We start from the raw sequence: 23,027 nt of genomic DNA on the forward strand, positions 1-23,027 counted from the left end.
AGGAATCTGGAGACCTGTATTCTGATCCCATGATGCCATTAAACACATCTGTAATTTGGGGGTTGTCAACATTTGGGACAGTGGCTTCCTGGTCTGCAAAAGGATAAGGATGCATTAGATTTATTCAGCTTTCAATGTTCTGATTCTATGCTCTATGTTTGCCAGTGATGTCCATGGTATTGCTTAGCACGATGATAGCCCACAGGCCTAAAAAGACCACTGACCCCAGTCAATGATGATTTAATTCATTGATCCCAGCTATCTAGGTACAGTATGAATGTCATACCTGAGGCAAATTCCATTCTTCCAAAGGCCTCTGATTTTATCATTTTGTATAACCTATCATGTTTTCTGTCATTTATAGACGTCGTGACCATGAGTATAAACTTAGTCTTTTATTAATAGTCACTAACAACAGCAAAATCTAGTTTTTCAGTTGCTCTGTGTCACTTTCAATGTGCCACTAAGTTAGCACCCATCCCTTGGGTAAGGCCACTGAGGCTATTACTGTCAGTGCTGGCCTTTGAGGACAACATTTCAGGAACTGCACCTTGCTCTCTTTTAAACATCACTAAAATAATTTTTGGAATTTCTGTCTTTAGTAAAATCTCAAGGGACCTATGAAAGATACCTACACTGTGGCCTTCCCAAGTGCAAATATCTTATGCATTCATGTTCTGATAATTGGTTTGATCCAACAACTCTTTGTGAATGAGTGATGAGCATAAGATGAAGTTCAATTTGCTGGTGACCCCTTTGGTCCAAAATCAGCCAGCAATGCATAGTGATAAGAGTGTGAGTTCTGGCCACTGTTCTTACACAGAAGTCATGACCTTTTTTTTTTTTCCCCCTTTTTCTCACATAATACGTAATGGCATTCATGTGTTTCAAATAAATGTCTCAACTACAAATGGATTCTAGAGGCAAAATACCACAACACAGTGGCTTCTCCTAAAATGGCTAAAAGTATGTGCTCGTTTAAATTATATAGTTTATAAACTGTGCTTAAAGTGCATGAAGAGGAGGCATGTCCATTTGTAGGGATGAGATGCTGGTTTCCTGTGCCGAGGTGGGAAGGTTTTATGACATATTAACAGGTTCAAGGTCCATCAACCCCTTCTTTCCACACTCGACCTTAGGAGAAGCTGCCTCTGAGTTACAGCCCATAGAGTCTGGGGTCCTTCAGTTGTCAACTTTCCTGGGAGAAGCAAGTGATCTCTTCCAGACTCTCGCCTTTGTCAGCTTTCCATTGCTAATTTCGTGGTTTGTTTGTTCAAGGGAGGATTTTTCCTGAAACCCTTTCTGCTTCTTTCTCCTCTGCTTCCTCCTCATTGAAGCAAACTCCCTGGCTTTTTTGCAGGGACTACATACTTTTCTAAGTAATGTGATGTTCTCATCCAGGGAACTGGTTTAAGAACTTCCCACTGGGGTCTTTAATTAGAAACTACAAAAAACAAAAACAAACAAAAAAAAAACAACACTTGTGGGGTTAAAGTCATCCAGACATGTTCCACTAGTTTTGTATTGCCCCATGTGGGGTCCTTTTTTTTAGTTTCTTGGACAGTAGGGTTTTTGTAAAATTAATTATATTGTGTTACACTGGAGATATACATACAGATTATTTCCAACAGAGGCTTGCTATGGTGTTATAGATTTGACAAGGCTGGGGTTTGGGGCAAGAATCCTCAGTTTGGACAGTTGTTGGGCTAGAATCGTGAAGGGAAACAGTGGGTGAAAACCTACTGGGCCTCCCGGTAACTCAGTTTGCCATCGGCTGTACTGTGCCATTCGTTTTCATCAAACTGACTGCCTTCATCTGGGGAGAAAGGATATTTTTGTGTTCATCAACCTCAACTCTATCCACCTTATAATAAATGCTTCTTTCCTTTTCTCATTTTTCTTCCCAGCTGTCAGCCAAGCTGAACAACCTTGCCACACTCATCTCCATGAGGCTGGAGTTCCTGAGAATCCTCTGCAGCCATGAACATTACCTCAACCTGAACCTCTTCTTCATGAATGCTGATACTGCTCCAGCGTCTCCCTGCCCCTCCATATCGTCCCAGGTGATCAGCGAACCGGAGGAAGTACACAAGCTACTTCACTTAGATGGCTCAGTTTAGTCATTTCTTCCGTAAAAGTTGGTGTTCTTAATTCAAAGAAAAATCAAGCTATTAAAGCAGATCAATTGAGCACTGGCCAGTTTGGCTCAGCCGTAAGTGCGTCAGCCTGTGGACCAAGGAGTCCCGGGTTCGATTCCGGTCAAGGGCACGTGCCCTGGTTGGGGTTGTGTGGGTGGCAACCAGTTGATCTGTCTCTTTCACATCGATGTTTCTTTCTCTCTCTCTCTCTCTCCCCCTCCCACTCTGTCTGAATATAAATGTAAAAATCTCCTTGGGTGAGGATTAAAAATAAATAAAGCAGATCAGTTGATTCAGATACATACAAGCATGCTTCCCAAAGTTGTACCATCTAACTAGTCATTTACACATGAAGTGGTGGGTTTCTTTCTAGGCTCCAAGGCCCCTGCTGAGGCCAAGTAGAGCAAGGAATCCATATGCATCATGAAAATGTGGAGGTTTATAGAAAAGTCACATGTCTTTCTTTGTCTCACGTGAATCATCTTTCTTCTCCATCTCGACAGCCTCCTTTGCTCACCTCACTGTTCTGAAACCCTAGCGCCATCAAATTTTTGAAATTACAGATTCCTCTGATATTGATTCCAATATGATCTAATAGTGGTTTTTCTTTTTTTTTTTCTTTTTTTTTTTTATCCTCACCGGAGGACATTTTTCCATTTTCTGTTCAGGTAGAGTGGGAGGGAGAGAGAGGAACAGAGAGAGAGAGAGAAACATCGATGCGAAAGGAACACATCGAGTGGCTGCCACCCGCACAACCGACCAGGGCCGGGACAAACTGCAACCAAGGTATGCGCCCTTAGTGGGAACCGAACCCGGGTCTCTCAGGACCACAGGTCGACGCTCTAACCGCTGAGCCAAACCGGCCAGGGCTAATAGTGGTTTTTAACATGGATATTGTATCTTCGAACTCTCTTAGAACTTTTGCTGATACTGTTACGGAATGGATTCAGCACAAGATGAGTCCACCTTGAATCATGTTCCAGATAATTTAGCTCTTGAAGCATTGAAAAGACCTCATCATAAACTAAACAAATGGCCTGGCTTATAGAGAGTGTGTTTCTAACAAGTCTTGCTCATGATCAGCCAAAAAGAATAACACTTATATTAATATTTAGAGACAGGACTTTGGCCAATCATTTTTTGTGGAATAGCATTTCTCAAGTTAGGTTCGGTGGGCCCCAGATTCCACAGGATGCTGAGAGGTATTATACAAATACAGGATCCCACAGTCGGAGCAGTTTTGGAAACCTTATGTTAACAGGTTTCTTTGTAGAAGGCCATCCAAGAGTCTCCAGCCTGTTCCTGGAAATTGTAAATGTCCCAGGGGCGGAGGGGGAAATGGGAGGAGCTGTATGATGAACAGTGATTCCCAAAATGATTTGACTCCAGAAACGTTTCCTTCCATAGATTTCTCAAGGGATAGTGTCCTATAGAAAAACTTTAAGAAGATGCTATTTTATAGTTACATTCCACTTAGAGTAACAAATCAGTAGCTCAGAGAAGCAGGTAAGATCTCTCAGTAGTAGGTTCTATTTCTGTTGCTTATTCCTTGATACTAACACAAAGGTTAAGGTTTGTCTGTTAATTAAAGTAATAATAATCTTGGCCATTTATGCCAAAAGACGTGAGCCAGGCCCTGGACAGTTTGGCTCAGCGGTTAGAGTGTCATCATGTAGACCAGAGAGTCCCAGGTTCGGTTCCCACCAAGGGCACGTACCTCAGTTGCAGTTTGTCCCTGGCCCCGGTTGGGGTTGTGTGGGTGGTGACCAGTTGATGTGTCTCTCTCACATCGATGTTTCTCTCTCTCTCTCTCTCTCTCTCTCTCTCTCTCTCTCTCTCTCTCCCTCCTACTCTATCTGAAGATAAATGTGAAAATGTCCTCGGGTGAGGATAAGAAAAGATGTGAGCCAGAGATATTAGCTACGTGGCCATCTGAGTGTGACCTGGGAAAGACGACTTCCCAGCAGAGATTCCAAAAGTGCTAACTTTGCCCTAGGTCCTCACCCACACTTCCCTTCTGACTGCCCCTGGGAGTTAGCAAACCCAGGGGCCAGGCCCAGCCTCACCCACATGTCAAGGATTTTCAGAGACATCTTCCATGCTCTTAGTGAGGTGAAAAGCGTGCCCCCAAGATAAGAGCACAGGAATCGACTGCCTGGTCCATCCGACACTCCCTGCCCTGATGCCGCTTCTAGTTTCTAGGCCAGCAAAAGTCAGACAACGTGCATAAACCACGTGTCGAAGCGCAGCTCAGTGTGCAGGGCCTGTCCGTGACGAAGGGGCCGCTGGTTAGACAGGAATTGCCTGCTCACAGCTGCACTTTGGATCCAGTTCCCCTTCTCCTATCCGGTGGTTACCCTGGGATTTTCATCTTCGACTTTTGATTGTAGGTGTAGGTGGGGAAGGGAGTGTTACTCACTGTGTGACAGCCCATGAGCGCTTCATTTTCCCTTTCCCAGTGGGCAGCCCTCCATCTGCAGGGACGGGAAAGCTAAGTGACCATTCTCCGTCTGTTTCCTCATCTGTCCCATAGGGATAGTGGTGGTGGCTGCATTGGCATAGCCTGGCCATACCCCGAGCTCTATAAATACCCACCCTCGCTATCTTAATTCCAGCCCTCGTCACTCACAGAACCGCCCCTTGCCTTTCTGTAGAACTCGAGCTCCTGCTCCAGTTTCCAGGACCAGAGGATCGCCAGCATGTTCGACCTGACTCCGGAGTACCGCCAGCAGCATTTCCTCACCGGGCTCCTCTTTACCGAGCTGGCCGCTGCCCTGGATGCTGAATGGGAAGGGTATGTTCCTGACATTTAAAATGGACTACAAAGCAAAAAACAAACACACAAATGCTACCTACTAAAGTTTGTAGTTCAACTTCTTGCGCTTGGTGAAGAACTTGACCGTTCACCAGTTCCGAAGGGCGGGAGCTCGGTGCTTTGAGACAGCAATGCCCGCAGGAATGTGGAAAGGCACGGGGGAGGGAGAGAAACCACAAAACGGCATTTTTTAGCCACTTTCCACTGAGAAGAACTATGTAGCAGGTTTCCCAGGGATGCGTGACGAGGGGACGCCTTAGGAACAAAGCCTTTTTAAACGCACGCCCCTGTGCACACAGACATGGCAGCAAGATGCCACCGGGCTCAAGGCTGACAAAGCAAGTGGCCACTAATGAGAAAGCAGTTGCCCTATGTCCAGATTTACAATATTTCTTGCAAAGAGACCCTCCCGAGCTAAGAGATAGCACAGGTCCAGGACTTATAAATCCTTTAACGTCTTATAAACTCGACCACCGAGGGGCATGTGGCGCATCAGCCTTGAAATCCACAGCCAGGGATTGTGGCAGACACCCTCTTCTTTCCTTCTCTCCCTATGCTCCAGGAGCCCATATGGTCAGAAAACACTGCCTGCCTGATTTAACAGAAGGAGACAATGCCTTCCAAAATAGTGTACATTCTATGCAGCAATTACTGAATATCTGCATGGGGCAGACACAGTTAAATGTTGGAGTATATCAGTGCAGAAATATATCAGTGCAGCCCTGGCCGGTTTGGCTCAGTAGTTAGAGCATTAGCCCATGGACCAATGAGTCTTGGGTTTGATTCCGGTCAAGGGTTTGATACCTTGGTTGTGGTTTGTCCCCAGCCCCCTGGTGGGGGTCGTGCAGGAGGCAGCCAGTTGATGCGTCCCTCTCACATTGATGTTTCTCTCTCTCTCTCTCTCTCTCTCTCTCTCTCTCTCTCTCTTCCTCTCCCATCCCCTCTCTCCCACTCTATTTGAAGATAAACAGAAAAATATCTTTGGGTGAGGAAAAGAAAGAAAGAAAGAAAGAAAGAAAGAAAGAAAGAAAGAAAGAAAGAAAGAAAGAAAGAAAGAAAGAAAGAAAGAAAGGAAGGAAGGAAGGAAGAAATATATCAGTACACAAAACAGACAAAATTTCCTTCCCCCACAGAACTCACCATTCCCAGACCATTAGGATTGGAAAGTAATTTCGGTTCCACCCTTCTGGTGTTCAGATCAGACTCACAGAAGTGAAGGAACTCCCAAGGTCACAGAGCAGAAAGAACTCTAGACGCAGGTGGGCTGAGTCCCTCCCCAGTCTCTCTCCACACACAGCACCTCCCTGCCCAGGGAGCCTGTCCCTGTGACTGTCAGTCTGTCTGCCTCGGCTAGAGAAGTTTCTGGAATAAAGTAGGCCAATTAATGGCCATGTTGCTGTATGTTACAGATTTTTAACTGGAAGTTCTCACGTCCTCTCAAAGTGCTTATAATTTAGAGAAGGAAGCAGAAGAGTCCTGAGTGGAAGTTTCAGGAGCACACCCGAGGGTGTCACTGCGCTAACAGGCATAGCTTACGGGCTTTGCCCAAGCTGATGCAGCCTGCGTGACTGCTCTGTCCCCATGCGGGTCAGTGTGGGAAAGCTCGGGTTCCGAGCTCTAAGTTCTGCCCCCGTCCAGAAATCCAGGTCCTGAGTGCATCCTCCGCGGGCTTCATTGTCCAAGGCTTCAATTTCATCTTCTTCTCTCACCCCTAACTGAACGCCTCTTAATCCTCTCAATGAAACCTTCTGGCCTGTAACTAACAGAAGTTTCCACAGCAGCACAGAGTGCCCTGGCACATTCTGATAAGGTTTGAGCACAAAGAAAATCTCTTTCACATACATGTACACACACGCACACTTTCTTTTCTTTCTTTTTTTAAAAAAAAACAATATATATATATATATATACATTTTATTGATTTTTTTTTAGAGAGAGAGGAAGGGGGAGAGAGAGAGAAACATTGATTGAAAAGCAAAACATCATCGACTGTCTGCCTCCTGCTTGTGCCCTACCGGGGATTGAGCCTGAAACCCAGGCATGTGCCCTGACTGGGAATCGAACCCACCACCCTTCAGTACACGGGACAACACCCAACCAACTGAGCCACACCAGCCAGGGTCACACGCACTTTCTTAATTGTCCTTTAATAGCACTGATGTACATGATTTCTGAAAGTACTTGTATTGTTATTAGCAGTGGTTTCTACTTCCCATTTCCCTTCTGGTCAGATGTCTGGAGAAACAGCCCTGACATCTGTTCTGACTCCTTGTACATTTGTTGCTGTTACTTTACTAGCAACACACACCTTACATGTCCTCCCCCCAGGAGATAACTAATTAAGAGTATCACTCCTGCCCGGCCAGTGTGGCTCAGTGGGCTGAGGGCCCTTCCATGGACTGAGGGGTCCAAGTTCGATTCCCGGTCAGGGCACATACCTCAGTTGCGGTTTGTTCCCAGCCACGGTTAGGGTCGTGTGGGTGGCAACCAATCGAGTGACTCTCTCACTTGATGTTTCTCTCGCTCTCTTTCTTCCTCTCTCCCTCCTGCTCTATCTGAAGATGAATGCAAAAAAAAAAAAAAAAAAAAAAAGGTCCTCGGGTGAGAATTAAAAAAAAAGCATATTAAAAAAAAAAAAAAAAAGAGTATCACTCCTTTGGCAACCAAATAATTTCTTATTTCTGAGTTATCAATTACTCTCCTAGAAAGTCATTAGGAATAGTCACACACTTTACCATGTGGGTTGAAATCTCAGAAAGATGTCATCCTTTAATAATACTTCCTCTTGATCAGTACTTCCTTTTGCTGCCAAGACAATCAGTAGACTCACCAACACCTGCCCATCTATGGTGCAAGGGCCAGAGGGACACATCTCAGGACCTGGACCCCTGAAAGGATCCACAACTCCAGTTTCTAATGGGTCTCCCTGCAGCCCCCTTTACCAGGGGGTGTCCACAATTGTTCACACATCGTTAAATCTACAGTGTTTTCAAGCATGCGGAGATTACCTGGCATCAGTGCCAGCAGATTCCGTGTCTGGTGAGGACCCACTTCCTAGCTGATAGATGACCGTCTTCTCTGCGTCTTTACATGGCAGAACCGGGCGAGGAAGTTCTCCGAGGCCTCTTTCATAAGGGCTCTGCCCTCGTGACCTAATTTCCTCCCAAAGGCCCACACAACCACTTTGGGGATTAGGTTTGAGCATGTGAATTTTAGAGGGACACAAACATTCAGTCCAAGGCACCTTCATACCCACTAGCATAGCTCTAATTAAAAAGACTGAAAATAGCAAGTGTTGGCAAAAGGCATATGGAAACCTCACACTCTCCTCTAGGAGTGTGAAGTGGGGTAGCCACTGTTGAAAACAGTTCAGCAACATTAAACAGACAGTTACCATGTGATCCAGTAATTCTACTCTGAGGTGTATACCCAAGAGAAATAACACTTCTCTCCACACAAAAACTTATACACAAATATTCATAGCAGCATTCATAATTCATAATAATCAAAAAGTGGAAACAATACAAATGTCCATCAGTAAGTGGATAAATAAAATGTGATAGATTCATGCAATATTATTCAACAATAAAAAGGAATGAAGTACTTGATGGTATACCGTGATGAACTTTAAAACATCGTGCTAACAGCGACCCAGGACTAGAACACAGGCAGTCTGTCTCTGAGCTGTACCCACGTTACCCAATTTTGCTTGATTTTCACATCGTCACCCCACTGTTTAGGAGCCTTGTGGCCACTCATTGTTTAGGAGCATGTTGGTCGATCTCCCTTCATCATAACCTCCATAACCTCTCGCATTCTGGGCGGTGCCAACAGGATCAGCAGAGTGCAAAGGAAGGCGGTCAGTGCCATTCACAGCTTGCTGAGTTCTCACGACCTGGACCCGCGCTGCGTCAAGCCGGAGGTGAAGGTCAAAATTGCCGCCCTGTACCTGCCTTTGGTTGGCATCATCCTGGATGCGTTGCCACAGCTCTACGACTTTACAGGTAACCATACCTTCTGTCTCCTGCTCTGGATTGATGGGGGACCCTGCCAAATGCTCCACTGGAATGAGGTTTCGGTCATTAGCTCCGGTGCTGATATGCTGATGTGAACAGTTCTCTAAACCAGTGCTCTCCAGACCTCTTTTTTAAAATATATTTTTATTGATTTATTTAGAGAGAGGAGAAATAGAGATAGAAACATCAATGTGAGAGAGAAGCATCGATTGGCTGCTTCCTGCACACCCCCCACTGGGGATCGAGCCCACAACCCAGGCATGTGCCCTGATTAGGAATTGAGCCAGGACCTCTCAGTCCATGGGACGACACTCAATCCACTGAGCCACACCAGCCGGGCTCTCCAGACCTTTTTAAGGCCCCTATACATTGTTGTTTTTTTTTAAGGCACATAGCTCTGTGCACATTTTTTATTTAAAAAATGATATGTTTGGCCCTGGCCCTTTTGGTTCAGCGGTTAGAGCATCGGCCAGCAGACTGAAGGGTCACTGGTTGGATTCCCGGTCAAGGGCACAAACCTGGGTTGCAGGTTTCATCCCCGGCCTCGGTCGGGTCATGTGGGAGACAACAAATCTATGTGTCTCTCTCATGTCAATGTTTCTCTCTTTCTCTCCCCCTCCCTCCCTTTTACCCTATCTAAAATTTAATGGAAAATCCTTGGGTGAGGATTAACCCACAAAAAATTATTTGCTTGTTTGTTCATTCATTGATTGGTCTGCTGGTATATAATGAACTTTATAAACCAGACACCACAAAGGATGAGATCATAGCAGATTCACTCCCTTTGGAGGTTACTGCTCTAATGCCTTGAAATAAAGGTGTCCTTTATCCTTTATCCTGCTTAAGCAAAGAACAGTCTCAAATGAACCTAAACAATTGTTCTGTGCAAAAACAATATCACAGTGTCTTTCAGTCTGAGGAAATTCTGCCATGGCAGAGGGATTTTGCCTTTGGCCCTAAGAGGCTGATTCTAAGGTCAGAAGTCAGTATCTCTCAGGTAGAAAGAGAGGAATGGATAAATTGTCGCAAAGGGGTTTGTGTGTGTTACAGTATGGATTAGCGAACGTAGATGAACAAAACTACCCTCCACCTGAGACAAACAATCCCATTGCCTACCCTCCACCCAAAACACACACACGCACACACACACACACAATTCTGACCACTTCAGAGTGGTTCTTGCTTTTCCCCCAACTCAAGGCACGTTTTTAGAAATCGCGTGCTGCTCTTGACGGACGACGGATCCTGGGGTCTGTCTGAGGAGTGCCCACAGGAGCCCAGGTCCCTGCGGGCGATCGTCCTTGGAAACTTAGAGCCATCCAAGCGTTTCTGCTTCTTCTAAATGCAAAGTGTCATGTATGATTAAACCATTTCTAAAATCATTATGGGGATAATTATTTAGCTCATAAAATGAGCAGAACAACAGGCAAGGAGACTGCAGAAGCAAGCTGGGCACCCGGGGCGAGTGGGCCGCGGGAAGAGTGCGTAGGGCTTCCTCTAGTAGTGCCTGCCCGGAGGGCAAGCTGAGAACAGTCGTCCTCAGATTTGAAGATGTGGTTCAGAGCAGGGCAGCGTCTTGCAGACAACTTCTGGAATTTTGCTGGGAAGTTTCTAAAAAGTTTCATTGAAGACCTGTGACTAGTTTGTTTCCAAAGCAGGGGACCACTGTAGCACACAGTCTCTGGAGATTCCTTGATTAGAATTTTCCAAGTCGGTTATTTGGGATCAAAGCTTTTTAGCACTTCGTCTTTGAACTTTTTAAATCTTGATAATTTCTTTACATAGGCATTGAAATTTATGGTCATGATATAACTGACAAGTGGGAAAACAGTAAAAAGGATTCATTATTAATGTGAAATAGTACATCTATTGTATATGTAATCTTTAGATTGATAAGTTAATAAGAATATAGTCTTTAAAATGAGATACAACTAAATTCAAACTACAGCCCATTTATTACTATATGTGACCTTTGATGAGATCCCCAGCCTTAAAATGACTTTCCTTCCCTCAGGTGTAAAAACTGATAATGGTGTCTATATCGTAGACAAAGCAAGAGAATTTCTATAAAAACATTTTGTGTAGCAAATGTTTATATCCTCTTTCCTTTTCTGTAACCATGACCCTATGCATATTTATTTATTTTTTATTTTTTTTATCCTCACCTGAGGACATTTTTACATTTATCTTCAGATGGAGCAGGAGGGAGAGAGGGAGGAAGAGAGAGAAAGAGAAACATCGATGTGAAAGAGACACATTGGCTGGTTGCCACCTGCACAACCCCAACCGGGGCTGGGGACGAACCACAACCGAGGTACATGCTCTTAGCGGGAACCAAACCCGGGACTCTCTGGTCCACGGGCCAATGCTCTAACCTCTGAGCCACACTGTTTGGGCCTTTCGTCTTTTTTATTAGCCCGCCTGCTTTTCTCTATAGATGGTAGCATAGAAATAATGCCAAACAGCAGGTTTAAAATTACTGTGCTGACTTTAGTGACTGATGAAGATTGGGTTTTGGATAGAGGACATAGGAAATCGCCATCTTTGGCTTGACATTACCAAAGATTTTTTTAAGACAAATATTTAGAGCAGTTTTTGGTTTCAGCTAAACTGAGAGGAAGGCACAGACGTTTCCCAAACACTTCCTGCCCCCACACGCACAGGCTCCCCCAATAGCAGCATCCCCCACCAGAGTGGTCCATTTCTTACAATTGATAAACTACATTGACACATCATTGTCACCTAAAGTTCATAGTTTACACTGGGCTTCACTCTCGTACATTTTAAGGGTTTAGATAAATGTATGATATGTATCCATCACTGTAGTATCTATCATAAGTGGTTTCTCTGCCCTAAATATCCTCTGTACTCTACCTGTTCATCCCTCCCTTCCCCCCAACCCCTGCTAACCACTGAACATTTTACTGTTTCCATAGTTTTGCCTTTTCCAGAATGTCATATAGTTAAAATCATATAGTATGTAACCTTTCACATTGGCTTCATTCCCTGAGAAGTATACATTTAAGATTCCTCCATATCTCTTCATGACTTGCTTTTTTCGCAGTGAATAATATTCCATTGTCTGGATGTACCACAGATCTCTCATCCATTCACCTATTGAAGGACATCTTGGTTGCTTTCCAGTTTTGATAATAATCGATGAAGCTTTTGTAAACACCTACGTGCAAGTTTTTACGTGAACATAGGTTTTCAGCTCCTTTGGGAAAATACCAAGGAACACAGTTGCATTAATAAGACCAATAATGTTTGAATTGCAGCTGCAGATGCCCGCAGCGGAAAAAACCGCACCAGTGGTTCCGATGAAGAACAAGATGGGACCAGTGCAATTAACCAGAATGTGGCGCTGGCCATAGCTGGGAATCATTTTAATTTGAAGACAAACGGAACAATGCTGTCTTCCTTGGTATGTTGCACATTTCTCTAGCTTATTTTTTGTTTTGAGTCTTTCCCATCTTCTGATGGGCTTGTTCTTTCATTCACCGCCCAGAACCCTCCACTGAGGGGCAGTGAGATTTCTGCCTCAGTGCTCGATGCGGGAAGGCGTCCCCATGAGGCTGCAGCTGCGGAGGGAACAGGTGCAGATGAGGCTGCGCACAGACAGGGCGCCGGCCGCAGCCAGAGAATCACAGTCAAGTTCAGGCAGTCTCAGTGGTGCAAAGTTCAAGGCTCAGAAACCCAGGAAAGAGGTGGACTTGGGAAATCTGAGATTATTGCAGAGGATCAAACCAAGGCCCCCTCAGGTGGGAGGCTTGAGCTATGCTTATTCTGTGTATTTACTCTTCACGCTGTGTCTGCCTCCAAAAAAAAGATTGAAGGTTGCTTGACAGAGTGCTTCTTCAGCAAAAGACTTAAGCTTTTCTAGGTCCCCAGAGAGCCTATGCAGAGCTGTTTGGCTCTGTCACTATGCACAGACTGTGGGTTTAAAGGGGGCCTCCTCCTGGAGTAACACCTCTGATTCCCGGAAGGTGTTCTCTCTCTGTGTTCCTCGGTGAGCTCCAACTATCCCTTCATCAGGTCAACTCTGCCTCCTCCGGCTAATTTAACTGAGCATTTCAGCGGCCAGCACACGTGCAGGGGACTCAGCTCGGTTCTCTCCTGGAAAGGCAGCCTCTAGACCTAACTGGTCTTTGCTGGATGACTTTCTTCTCTCCCCTCTGTTTAGGCACCCCCTCCCACCCCCAGGAAGCCCCCATGAGGGTTGGAGGGCAGGGAAGTAAGACAGAGAAAAGACATTTGAGAGTTGATATCACTAATCCTACAGTTTGATAAATACTGTTTTATGGCCTCCTCCACCTTTCTAATAGCCACCTTAACAAAGTTAGCTGCTTGAGGTGGTATGTGCTTTTTACATTGTTACTTGATCAAACGCCCACATGTTCAAAGCTCATCTATGAGAAAATACTCCCGGTGAGGTTATATCTAGAATTCATGTCTTCTCATCGCCGTACTCAGAAAAACTAAAGTTAAAGTGACTTCGTGAGCCCTATCATTCCCATCCAAAACCAACATTTCCCTCATGTGCTCACAAATACCTCACTGCAAATTCACCACTACATTCCTCTGGATATTAGCTGTGTCACATGAACCAAGGGTGCAGCCACATATTGTTCTTTGTGTTGATTTGATGAGTAACAGAAAGTGCGCTCAGCAGTCTGAAACGCTCTCTTGTGGCCAATGTATTCAAGCTAGTAGCCTGAATCCCTGCACACACACACAGGAAAACATAAGTCACGTTGCAGAGGACTCCACTAAATTATGGATTTGATTACTTTGTTGAGCATATTATAGTTTAGACTCTGACAAAGAACCTCAATTTTTTTTTTTTAGAGAGAGATAGAAACATCGATGAGAGAGAACATGAATTGACCACCTCCTACACGCCCCCAACTGGGGATCAGCCCACAACCTGGGCATGTGCTCTGACCAGGAATCGAACCAGCGACCACTTGGTTCATGGGTCAATGCTCAACCACTGAGCCACACCGGCTGGGCAAGAACCTCAATTTTGAACAGTTAGGGTGTTTCTGGATCCTAACTAGGCTAGTTCTCCACTCTTTGTCTCGTGTCCAGACTGAAGGAGAAATACTTGGAGATCTTAGCATCATGGGAGTCCCTTATATCATCTTAGCAGCAGGGAGCCCCTTGTTATCACTGAGATTGGGAGAAGGGTTGTCGGGGTCCAGGGCAGACCACCAGACCACAGTTTTCCTGAGACAGAGAGTACCCAAAGCCAGCTCAGAGAGCCCGGCTTCCCCTGCCCGGGAAAGGCAGAGTCCCTGCAGACAGAGCCCAGCCAACTTAGAAGTACAGTTACTTCTAAGAGATTAACATCCCTTAAAACTTCTCATGTTCCTGCTGCTCAAGTTCATCCCTTGCGCTTGTCTCCCTATCTGCCTGCTTCCAGCCCTACAAGCAGTACAACATGCTAAATGCCGACACGACCCGGCACCTCATGATCTGCTTCCTCTGGATCGTGAAGAATGCAGACCAGAGCCTCATTAGGAAGTGGATCGCCGACCTGCCATCGATGCAGCTCAACAGGATTTTAGATCTCCTCTTCATCTGTGTCTCGTGTTTTGAGTACAAGGTAGGTGTGGGGTGGCTCACTTAGCCTAGCTCTCATCTCCCAAGTTCCATCCTGTCTTGTAACTGTTCCCCTTTGGGCAATGGAGGCATTAGTGATTTCTTTATTCCTATATTAAACCCCATAACCGATTTGCATATCCATAACCTATTTAAAGATAATAATTCCACAGGGAAAGGATCCCTGCCATCTGCAGAGAGAACCTCATTCCTGTTAACAGGATTTTAGGCATGTTCTGAGGACCCCCCCCTCCCCGAACAGTGTCTCTGTGTGGCACATGTCCAAACTGGCCAATGTCACCTTGGAGTGTTCTGTTCTGAGGATTCTCCCCCTGACAGAGATCTCACCAAACTAAATGTCCTTCTGTCTCTGTTCTGTCCAGGGAAAGCCGAGTTCTGACAAAGTCAGTACCCAGGTCCTGCAGAAGTCGAGGGATGTCAAAGCCAAGCTGGAAGAGGCTTTGCTCCGAGGAGAAGGGGCCAGAGGGGAGATGATGCGGCGGCGGGTCCCAGGTGTGTTGGGTCCGCCCTCCTCTGCACCCTTTTGGGGAAGGAATGTCCTCCCAACATGACTGGACACCATCCCTTTCTTAAGATGCTATGGTAATCGAGACGAACAGGCTCTGGGATTCTGTGCATGCTAACACTGTCTCAGGAAAAGCTCTCCTGAGATCCCAGGAACCCCAGAAATGTGCCCAAATAGCATCTTCTGCTTAAACTTGTGGTAAAAGGTCACATCCAAGAAAGTAAGTCATAGTAGGAGACAAATGGTGTCTCTGTCAAGGCTGAAGCCTCTGCACGGGATATTTGACTTGTCTGTGTGGAGCATGGTCAATACACTGGATAGTTTGGGTTCCAGGATCATCTCCCCACATCATTCAGGGCCCTGTTAGAATGGAACAAACCCGCCCAATAGTCTCAGAGTGTTCCAGAGACCCCACTCTACCAGCAATGATCTCAGAGAGGCTGGGCTCATCACTATAAAGTAGAGTAAAGTACTCAGGTCGCCTCAGTCTTATTTACTGTGCTTGGAGTCAAACCGAGTGACAGTTTACCTGATGCAAAGGGACACAATGCCGGGAAGTTGAAGGGAGCTCAACTTTTGCACGGTGGTTGGGCACCTTCCTTCATTTGATACCCACCCTGACCTTTTCAGTGACTCACCAAGAACTCCAGAGTCACCGGAACCCTGTGTTCCTGAGCAGCATGCTCACCAACAGTTCAGAAGGGCAGGGATTCTTCTAAAGTTCTGAGCTTATCGGTCAAAGAGCAAGCCAGCCCGGACATGGACATGGGCTTTGTCTGCTACCAGCATCTAGCATGGATTCTGACCGAGAAGCGGTGCTGAATCCTCTTGGTTGACTTTGTTACAGAACTTCTGGTTATCTTGGAGGGTTTCATGCTAATCAAATTCCTATCTCGCATTTCTTAACTCCTAGGGAATGACCGATTTTCATGCCTAAACGAAAATTTGAGATGGAAGAAGGAGCAGACAAATTGGCGGCAAGCTAATGAGAAGCTAGATAAGTGAGTCACTCAGCAACTTTGTGTTACTTTTACCTAAAGTTCCAAACTGTTTTTCCCAGGCTACTTGTATTACTACATTCTTCCAAGGGTAAGAAAATAAATCATCACGATCTGTGTAAATTCGGTTCATCCAGGGACTCGGGATAATCAAAGGTATAAGGAGTTATGATTTCCAGCTCTTAAACTTTTACCACATTGATAAACATTTAAAGAAAACAAATATTTAACCATCTCAGATAGTTTAACAAAGGCTGCTGATGGGGACAGCACAGGGTACCAAGACCACATATTTCAATTTATAGTTCCTCTCCAGAAATGTACACAGAAATGTCTACTCAGGGATATTTATATCAGCATTACCTAAAATTATTTTTTAAAATGGAAGCATTCGAAATGCTCAAGAATAGGGACATATGTAAGAAAATATTGGGTTGGCATTAAAATGTTTTGAAATCATTTTAATGATATGGAAAATGCTTCTGATATTGTTTCGTAAACGGAAGCAGGATAGACACTTGGTTTTAGAGTAGAATCTTAAATCTCTAACTACATATAGTAAACACATTTTTAAAATACTGGAAGGAAATTTACCAAAATACCAACAGTGGTTTTCTTTTTGAAGTAATTGTTTTCTTCCTTATGCTTTGCTATATTTCCTACAATAGATGTATATTATCAGAAAAAAATTATAAAAAAAAAATGAAAGAAGAAAAATCTTGCTTGGATTGCCTTGCTTTTGTGTGTACACACACACACCCCCCCCCCACACACACGTAAAAATCTGAATATATGAGAGCATAAAACTAAATTTGTTGACTATATAGCATATGTATGCTATTCCTCTTAGCAGCAGGTAGCCTAATGAATCCCAGGGTTCACTGAGCAAAACATTACACAGCTAAAGGCACCCCTCACCACACACTCGACAAGGCATCGGAAGGGTATCCACATGGTGTGTGAAGTACACTTCATAAAGGAGTGGAGGCGGGGGCAGACTTGAGTAGCAATATTTTGTAAACAAACATAAGTTACTATCTTTGTTGTTGCCATGAGAATGCATCATTCTGGTTCACTTATAGGGCTTTTGGGGACCTAATTTATTTTAAAACATTAAAGAGATAAACACATTTTTTATTATAGATGTTACGTGGAAAACCCAGTTACTGGTCTTGTTAATAACATTCATTTGCTTTGGGTATTTTATTCTTGCTCTACATCTCCTGAACTGACTTATGAGATATTTGGTTCTGAGAGTCTATAAATTCTATTTCAGGCCATGAATAACACCAAAGCTTTTTAAATGTGCAGGCAGTAGGTGATGTACGCAGCTGCACAGGGGTTAGGGCCTCTACGCTATGCGATGAAAAGAAGAGCCTAACGAGGCATGTTTTGCTCGGGCTGTGTGAAGGGATATTTTGAGAAACCTCTTTTGCTTGCAGAAACAACACCATTTTGAGCCTTTCCATGCAGGGCCTTCCCGTTCTCTCTAGGTCAGTCTGCCCTGAGCTCCCTGGTGAGCTGCTCGCTGGAAGAGCACATGCTTTGCCTCTGCAAATCTTCAGGGGCGGTGTCGTTTTCTCCCCTCCCTCCCTCCCTCCCTCCCTCCCTTCCTTCCTTCCTTCCTTCCTTCCTTCCTTCCTCTCTTTTTTAAAGAAACTATAGTAAAATTTAGCTGCTCATTTTAGTAAACTTTTTGGGAAAAGTGTTTGTAATATAGTAGTGGTGTCTCGGCACCTTTTCCTTTCAGATCAATTTTCAGTTATTTTGGCTGTTTCTTTTAGAGCAGTAGTTTTCAACCTGGGCTGTATGTTAGAACCACATGGGAGAAGAGAAAACGACACCGCCCCTGAAGATTTGCAGAGGCAAAGCATGTGCTCTTCCAGCGAGCAGCTCACCAGGGAGCTCAGGGCAGACTGACCTAGAGAGAACGGGAAGGCCCTGCATGGAAAGGCCCAAATGTACCCACACCCAGTTAATTCAGAATCTTCAATGGCCAGACCCACAAATCAGTATTTGGTAAAACTCCTCAGGTGATTCTATTGTGCAAATTTGAAAACCACTATTTTAAAGGAATAGTTAATATGCTTATTAAAAACCAGACTTGTGCCCTGACCAGTTTGGCTCAGCAGTTGGAGTGTTGACCAAAGAGTTAAAGGTTCAATTCCCAGTCAAGGGCACGTACCTCTGTTGCCCCAACTGGAGTCATTCAGGATGAAACCAATTGATTTCTCTCTCTCACATCGATGTTTCTCTCTCTCTCCCTCCCTCCCTCCTTTCCTTCCACTCTCTATCTCAAAAACATCAGTGGAAAAATATCTTCAGGTGAGGATTAAAAGAAGAAAACCAGATCAGTGGTGGTTGCACAACAATATGAATGTACTTAATACACCAGACTGTACATTAAAAATGGTTAAGGTGGGAAATTTTATGTTATGTGTATTCTATCACAGTAAAAACATTTGAGAAAAAACAAAAACAAAAATAAATTAGGACACTCTAGACCTGCACTGTGCCATATAGTAGCCACAGTAGTAGTGTAAGGATAAAGTACACACCAGATTTTGAAGACTCAGTACAAATAGAAGAATGTAAAATGCCTTATTAGTAAATTTATATTGGATTTTGAAGACTTAGTACAAATGAACGGATGTAAGCTATCTTATCAGTAATTTTTATTGTGATTGCACATTGACAATATTGTTTGATGTGTTAAGTAAAATATATTACATGAAAACATGTAGAACCGAGGGAAATATTTATCCTGAGGTCTTGATGGCACGTGGACAGCAGCACTACCCCCACTGTCGGCTGAAGGAGCCTCCGGAGCAGCTGGTGATCCGGGTCCAGGACTTTTGAGCTCACATCATGACACCCCAACCCCTGTGCTATCATTTTGGCCCCTGGAACATCCTGGGAAAGTCTATTCTTTACATTTCTCTTTCCTGGCAACTAAATTTAGATGATACAAAATGTCCCTTCCAACTTCACTTGGATTTTATGGGAATGGATGAACTAGTGCATAAAACGAGTCCTGAAAATGAAACCAAGTAGAGAAGGAGTACCGGACAATTTCCCATTCTCTAGTGGGTAGTAACCGGTAATGAACATTCGCTAGGATGTTAGGTGGCCCGCTCCACAGGAATGCAGTTGTAGGTCCCATTGGAAAAGGACAAAAGGCCCGCACTTGACTATCCAACCCCAAGGCAGTCTCTGGGAAGTCAAGAGACCGAATCTTCCCTGACCTGGTTCTGAAGCATCACCCCTTTCTAATCCAGCAGCATCAGTGTTTGCCAAGTTCACATCACACCCAGTCTCACTCCCTCCAGTTCGCTGCAGAGGCTGCCCTTGGCTCAGATCTAGAGATGATGCTTATGCATGAGATGCAAGAATGACCCGAGGCTTTACGCAGCTGTCTGGTTGGCTAGCCTAATTGCTAGTAGCAACCAATAATTGCCTTTCTACCCATCTTGTCATTTCTGTAATTGTCATCATTATTTATAATAGTGGGAATGAGGATGGCCTCGAAACTCTACTTAGGAAATCTTTTTAACCAAACCCTAATCACAACAGGCACCCTGCACTCCTTGCTTACCCACAGCCCCTGCTCTGTGCTCGCTCCAGCGCCGACCCCTCAGAAGATGTCTTATGTCTTGTTGCATAGATTGCTATCGTTGAGCTAGGGCCAGGTTTGATATGGGCTTTAACTTCACCTCTTTTCTTTATTTCTTAGAACAAAGGCAGAGTTAGATCAAGAAGCCTTGATCAGTGGCAATCTAGCTACAGAAGCAAATTTAATCATCCTGGACATGCAGGAAAACATTATCCAGGTGAGGACCACAAACACCTGATCTATTCAGCACAAATCTGTTTACTGAAATTTAATCGAGAACTCTTTGTAGAAACTTGTAAAGGAAATAAACATGATCCCTAAATGCCTGTTTCAAAAATGAAGTTAGGCCGTTTACAATAGTGGCCGACTTAACATTCCAGAGATAATGGACATTTTTCATGCTTCTTCGACTAGCTGTTCACTTTGATGAGTTATCTGCTTTATAAGCTGACCCTTGTAGTGAAATCGTCCTGAATATATCAAATTTATAATGCGAGTGGTGGGTTTGTCATTCAGTATATAGGGTAAGGATGGTAGCTAGGGTTTTTGTTGTTGTTGTTGTTTTGGTTTTGGTGGATCAACTCCAGTTGAATTATGGCTGATGTCTGGTAGAGGAGCTAAAATGATGACTGGATTAGGTGTTAAAAAAGAAAAAGAGTGTGTCTGTTTTGCACACAAATTAGTGAAGGAAAGTAATTTATTTGCACCATGAACTTGCCATCCCTGCTGTAGAAAAGGGTAGCATCACTGTGAACAATAATACAATTCATCACACGAACTTCATCTTCTAAGTGAATGTTTCCCCAAATTACCAAGACGTCTAGGTGACAGTGGGTTTTTAGTGAACCTTAAAAATGAGTCCTTACATATTTCCAGTGAGAAATCATTAGAGTAGATGCAGGATTGTTTTTTGGGGCTAGAAGAAAAAAAATTGTTGTAACACAGTGGCACTTTAGGTATCCAACTTTTAAGTCGTCTAAAATCAAGGTACTCATTGTACAAGAATAAGACAGAAAGTATGTGGTATCTTTGATAAATTAAATGCTTGGCATCACATTGATTATAACTTTATATAACACAACTTTGAGTGCTATATACTTAACGCCAGTCCTCAAAATGTATTTGCAGTTTTCAAAGAAAGCTGAAACTTGTCATTATCTTTGGTGGTTTTAATCTTACTGTAGCTGATAAACAAGCCCCTGTTGTACTGAGAAGCCCACAACTGTGTTTAGAAGCTCAAAGGAAAGCTGTGTCTTCCATACAAAGAAAGAACATTCTATTGCCCAGGGTGTAGGGAGGCGTGCCTTATAATTTAGTTTAACAGCCCAGAATTAGGCACACATCCCAAATCAATTGGGAGTTTGGAAATAGAGTCATTTGGAAATAGGTCTTCAGCTCTCGTGGTAATGGATGGCATGTGTGGTGCTTTACCAAACCCTCTTGGATCTGGAGGAATGGAACTTCAGCATCCCTGTGCTAATTGTCAGAAGGGTCCACTGTGTCTTCCCCCCTCAGTTCACTGGCACAGTGCAGGGATTCCACGATGCTGTTCTCTGTTCCCCCAGGCAAGCTCGGCTCTGGACTGCAAAGACAGCCTGCTCGGAGGTGTGCTAAGGGTCCTGGTGAATTCTCTGAGCTGTGATCAGAGCACCACCTACCTGACTCACTGCTTTGCGACACTTCGGGCTCTCATTGCCAAGGTAAACACGGAGTACTTGTTTTCTTTCTCTTAGCTAAGAGTTAAGATTCTCTTCCAGCTTTATACATCTCCCTTCAGGTGCACCAAAACCTGCAGAGTCCTGTGCTAAAAATCTTCAGTCTCCCCAGGAAGAAAACAGATGTACCATGGGGAGGAAAAGCTCTCACACTTGAAATGTGGGCTGAACTGTAGAAATTTGGAATGGCCACGCACTGGAGGCATCAGAGCAAAAGTCCATTGAGCAACTTTGCCTTTCACCCTTTTCCTTCAGTCCAGCATCTGAGTGAGATTGAAGCGCTGTGCATGACCCCCATTAGCAAGTCTTGCAAAATGTCATGCCGTAAAATGACAGAAAGTTTAGAAATAAGTGTACCTTTCTCAGAGCCTGAAGAATACAGATATTCCTTAAGTAAAATGGCCTAAGGCGGTTTGCATTCTCCCCTTTATTGCAAATCTCAGTTGACACCTTCCACCTGAGATCTTTGCCATTTAGAAAGTGGAATTCTGCTCTCCCCAAGCAGGATCGTTTTTCTCTTTCTTAGTCACCGATAATTTTTAGGGAACCCAGTAAGTCAGGATAATTCTTTCAGAGTTGAGATGTTGCCTGTGAATGCAACCTGGCTAACTGCCATTCAGTCTGCAGCCCTATTCCTCGTTGAGCGGTTCATCATAAAATCTTAACTCCATCACTTCAATCCATCTTCTGACTCAAGTAGCTCATTATCTTGATGGAGCAGTGCATTAACTCTTCTGGGCTTTTTGCTTGTCCAAGCAGACATTTGCGTATTTCAACAAGCACCCAGTCCAGAAAGCACGTGACAATGCCGAGCAATGCCTAATAGCCCCTGTGTCTCTCCTAGTTCGGCGACTTGCTGTTTGAGGAGGAGGTGGAACAGTGTGCGGACCTGTGTCAGCGTGTGCTGCACCATTGCAGCAGCAGCATGGACGTCACCCGGAGCCAAGCCTGTGCCACCCTCTACCTCCTCATGAGATTCAGTTTTGGAGCCACCAGTGTAAGAGCTCAGATCAGCTGGGGGACCCAGCATCAATAGAGAAAGTCAATGCAAAGCATTGGCTGAGGAAAAATTTGCAGGGTTGCAATGTACTTCTTCCGGTGTGAAGAAAACAATTGAGTATGCAGAGGGATAGCAGCCTTTGAATTTGCATCCAAAAGTGGACCTCAAGACTGATAAATGCAGTGGTTTCCACACGCCTATTTCAATAAAAAATGAATGAACAGATGTAGATTAAAAGCTGCCCTCTGTGGGGGGAAAGTACAACAGGCAGGTTAAGAATTCCAAAAAGTGTGTCCTATTTATAGATTCTGGTTACCTGGTTCCATAATAACCTACGGAAGAGAATTTCAAATGATCATCATCATCTACCCCTGAGTTTTCATCGAAGCTTAGCAACCTTTGGAGTTATTTTATTGCAAAACAGTCCACTTCTGCTTTAGCTTGTCTAGATATTGGTTTGTTGTTTTGGAGTTTACATTTGTGGTCATGTTAATGTGCATACTCAAGTGATATTAAAAGATAAATTGGCCCATGGAAGAAAGGCAGCATCCTCAGGATGTATTAGGCATAACTATTTAAAAGCCTTTAGAACATTCCTCAGG

General features: G+C 44.2%; 1 protein-coding gene across 3 annotated transcripts in view; it reads left to right on the forward strand.

Moving 5' to 3' along the window:
- DOCK8 (dedicator of cytokinesis 8) overlaps positions 1-23,027 on the forward strand; it is a 209,001-nt gene that overhangs the window by 162,291 nt on the left and 23,683 nt on the right. For all 3 annotated transcript variants that reach the window (XM_036261842.1, XM_036261841.1, XM_036261840.1), the window contains 10 exons: positions 1,908-2,063; positions 4,793-4,932; positions 8,788-8,957; positions 12,248-12,393; positions 14,395-14,577; positions 14,957-15,086; positions 16,013-16,100; positions 19,831-19,927; positions 21,276-21,410; positions 22,270-22,422. In XM_036261842.1, the coding sequence (XP_036117735.1) occupies positions 1,908-2,063; positions 4,793-4,932; positions 8,788-8,957; positions 12,248-12,393; positions 14,395-14,577; positions 14,957-15,086; positions 16,013-16,100; positions 19,831-19,927; positions 21,276-21,410; positions 22,270-22,422 (1,398 nt within the window). The remainder of the gene's footprint in view (positions 1-1,907; positions 2,064-4,792; positions 4,933-8,787; positions 8,958-12,247; positions 12,394-14,394; positions 14,578-14,956; positions 15,087-16,012; positions 16,101-19,830; positions 19,928-21,275; positions 21,411-22,269; positions 22,423-23,027) is intronic.

This window comes from Molossus molossus, unplaced genomic scaffold, assembly GCF_014108415.1.
Source record: "Molossus molossus isolate mMolMol1 unplaced genomic scaffold, mMolMol1.p scaffold_m16_p_14, whole genome shotgun sequence".
Taxonomy (NCBI): Eukaryota; Metazoa; Chordata; class Mammalia; order Chiroptera; family Molossidae; genus Molossus; species Molossus molossus.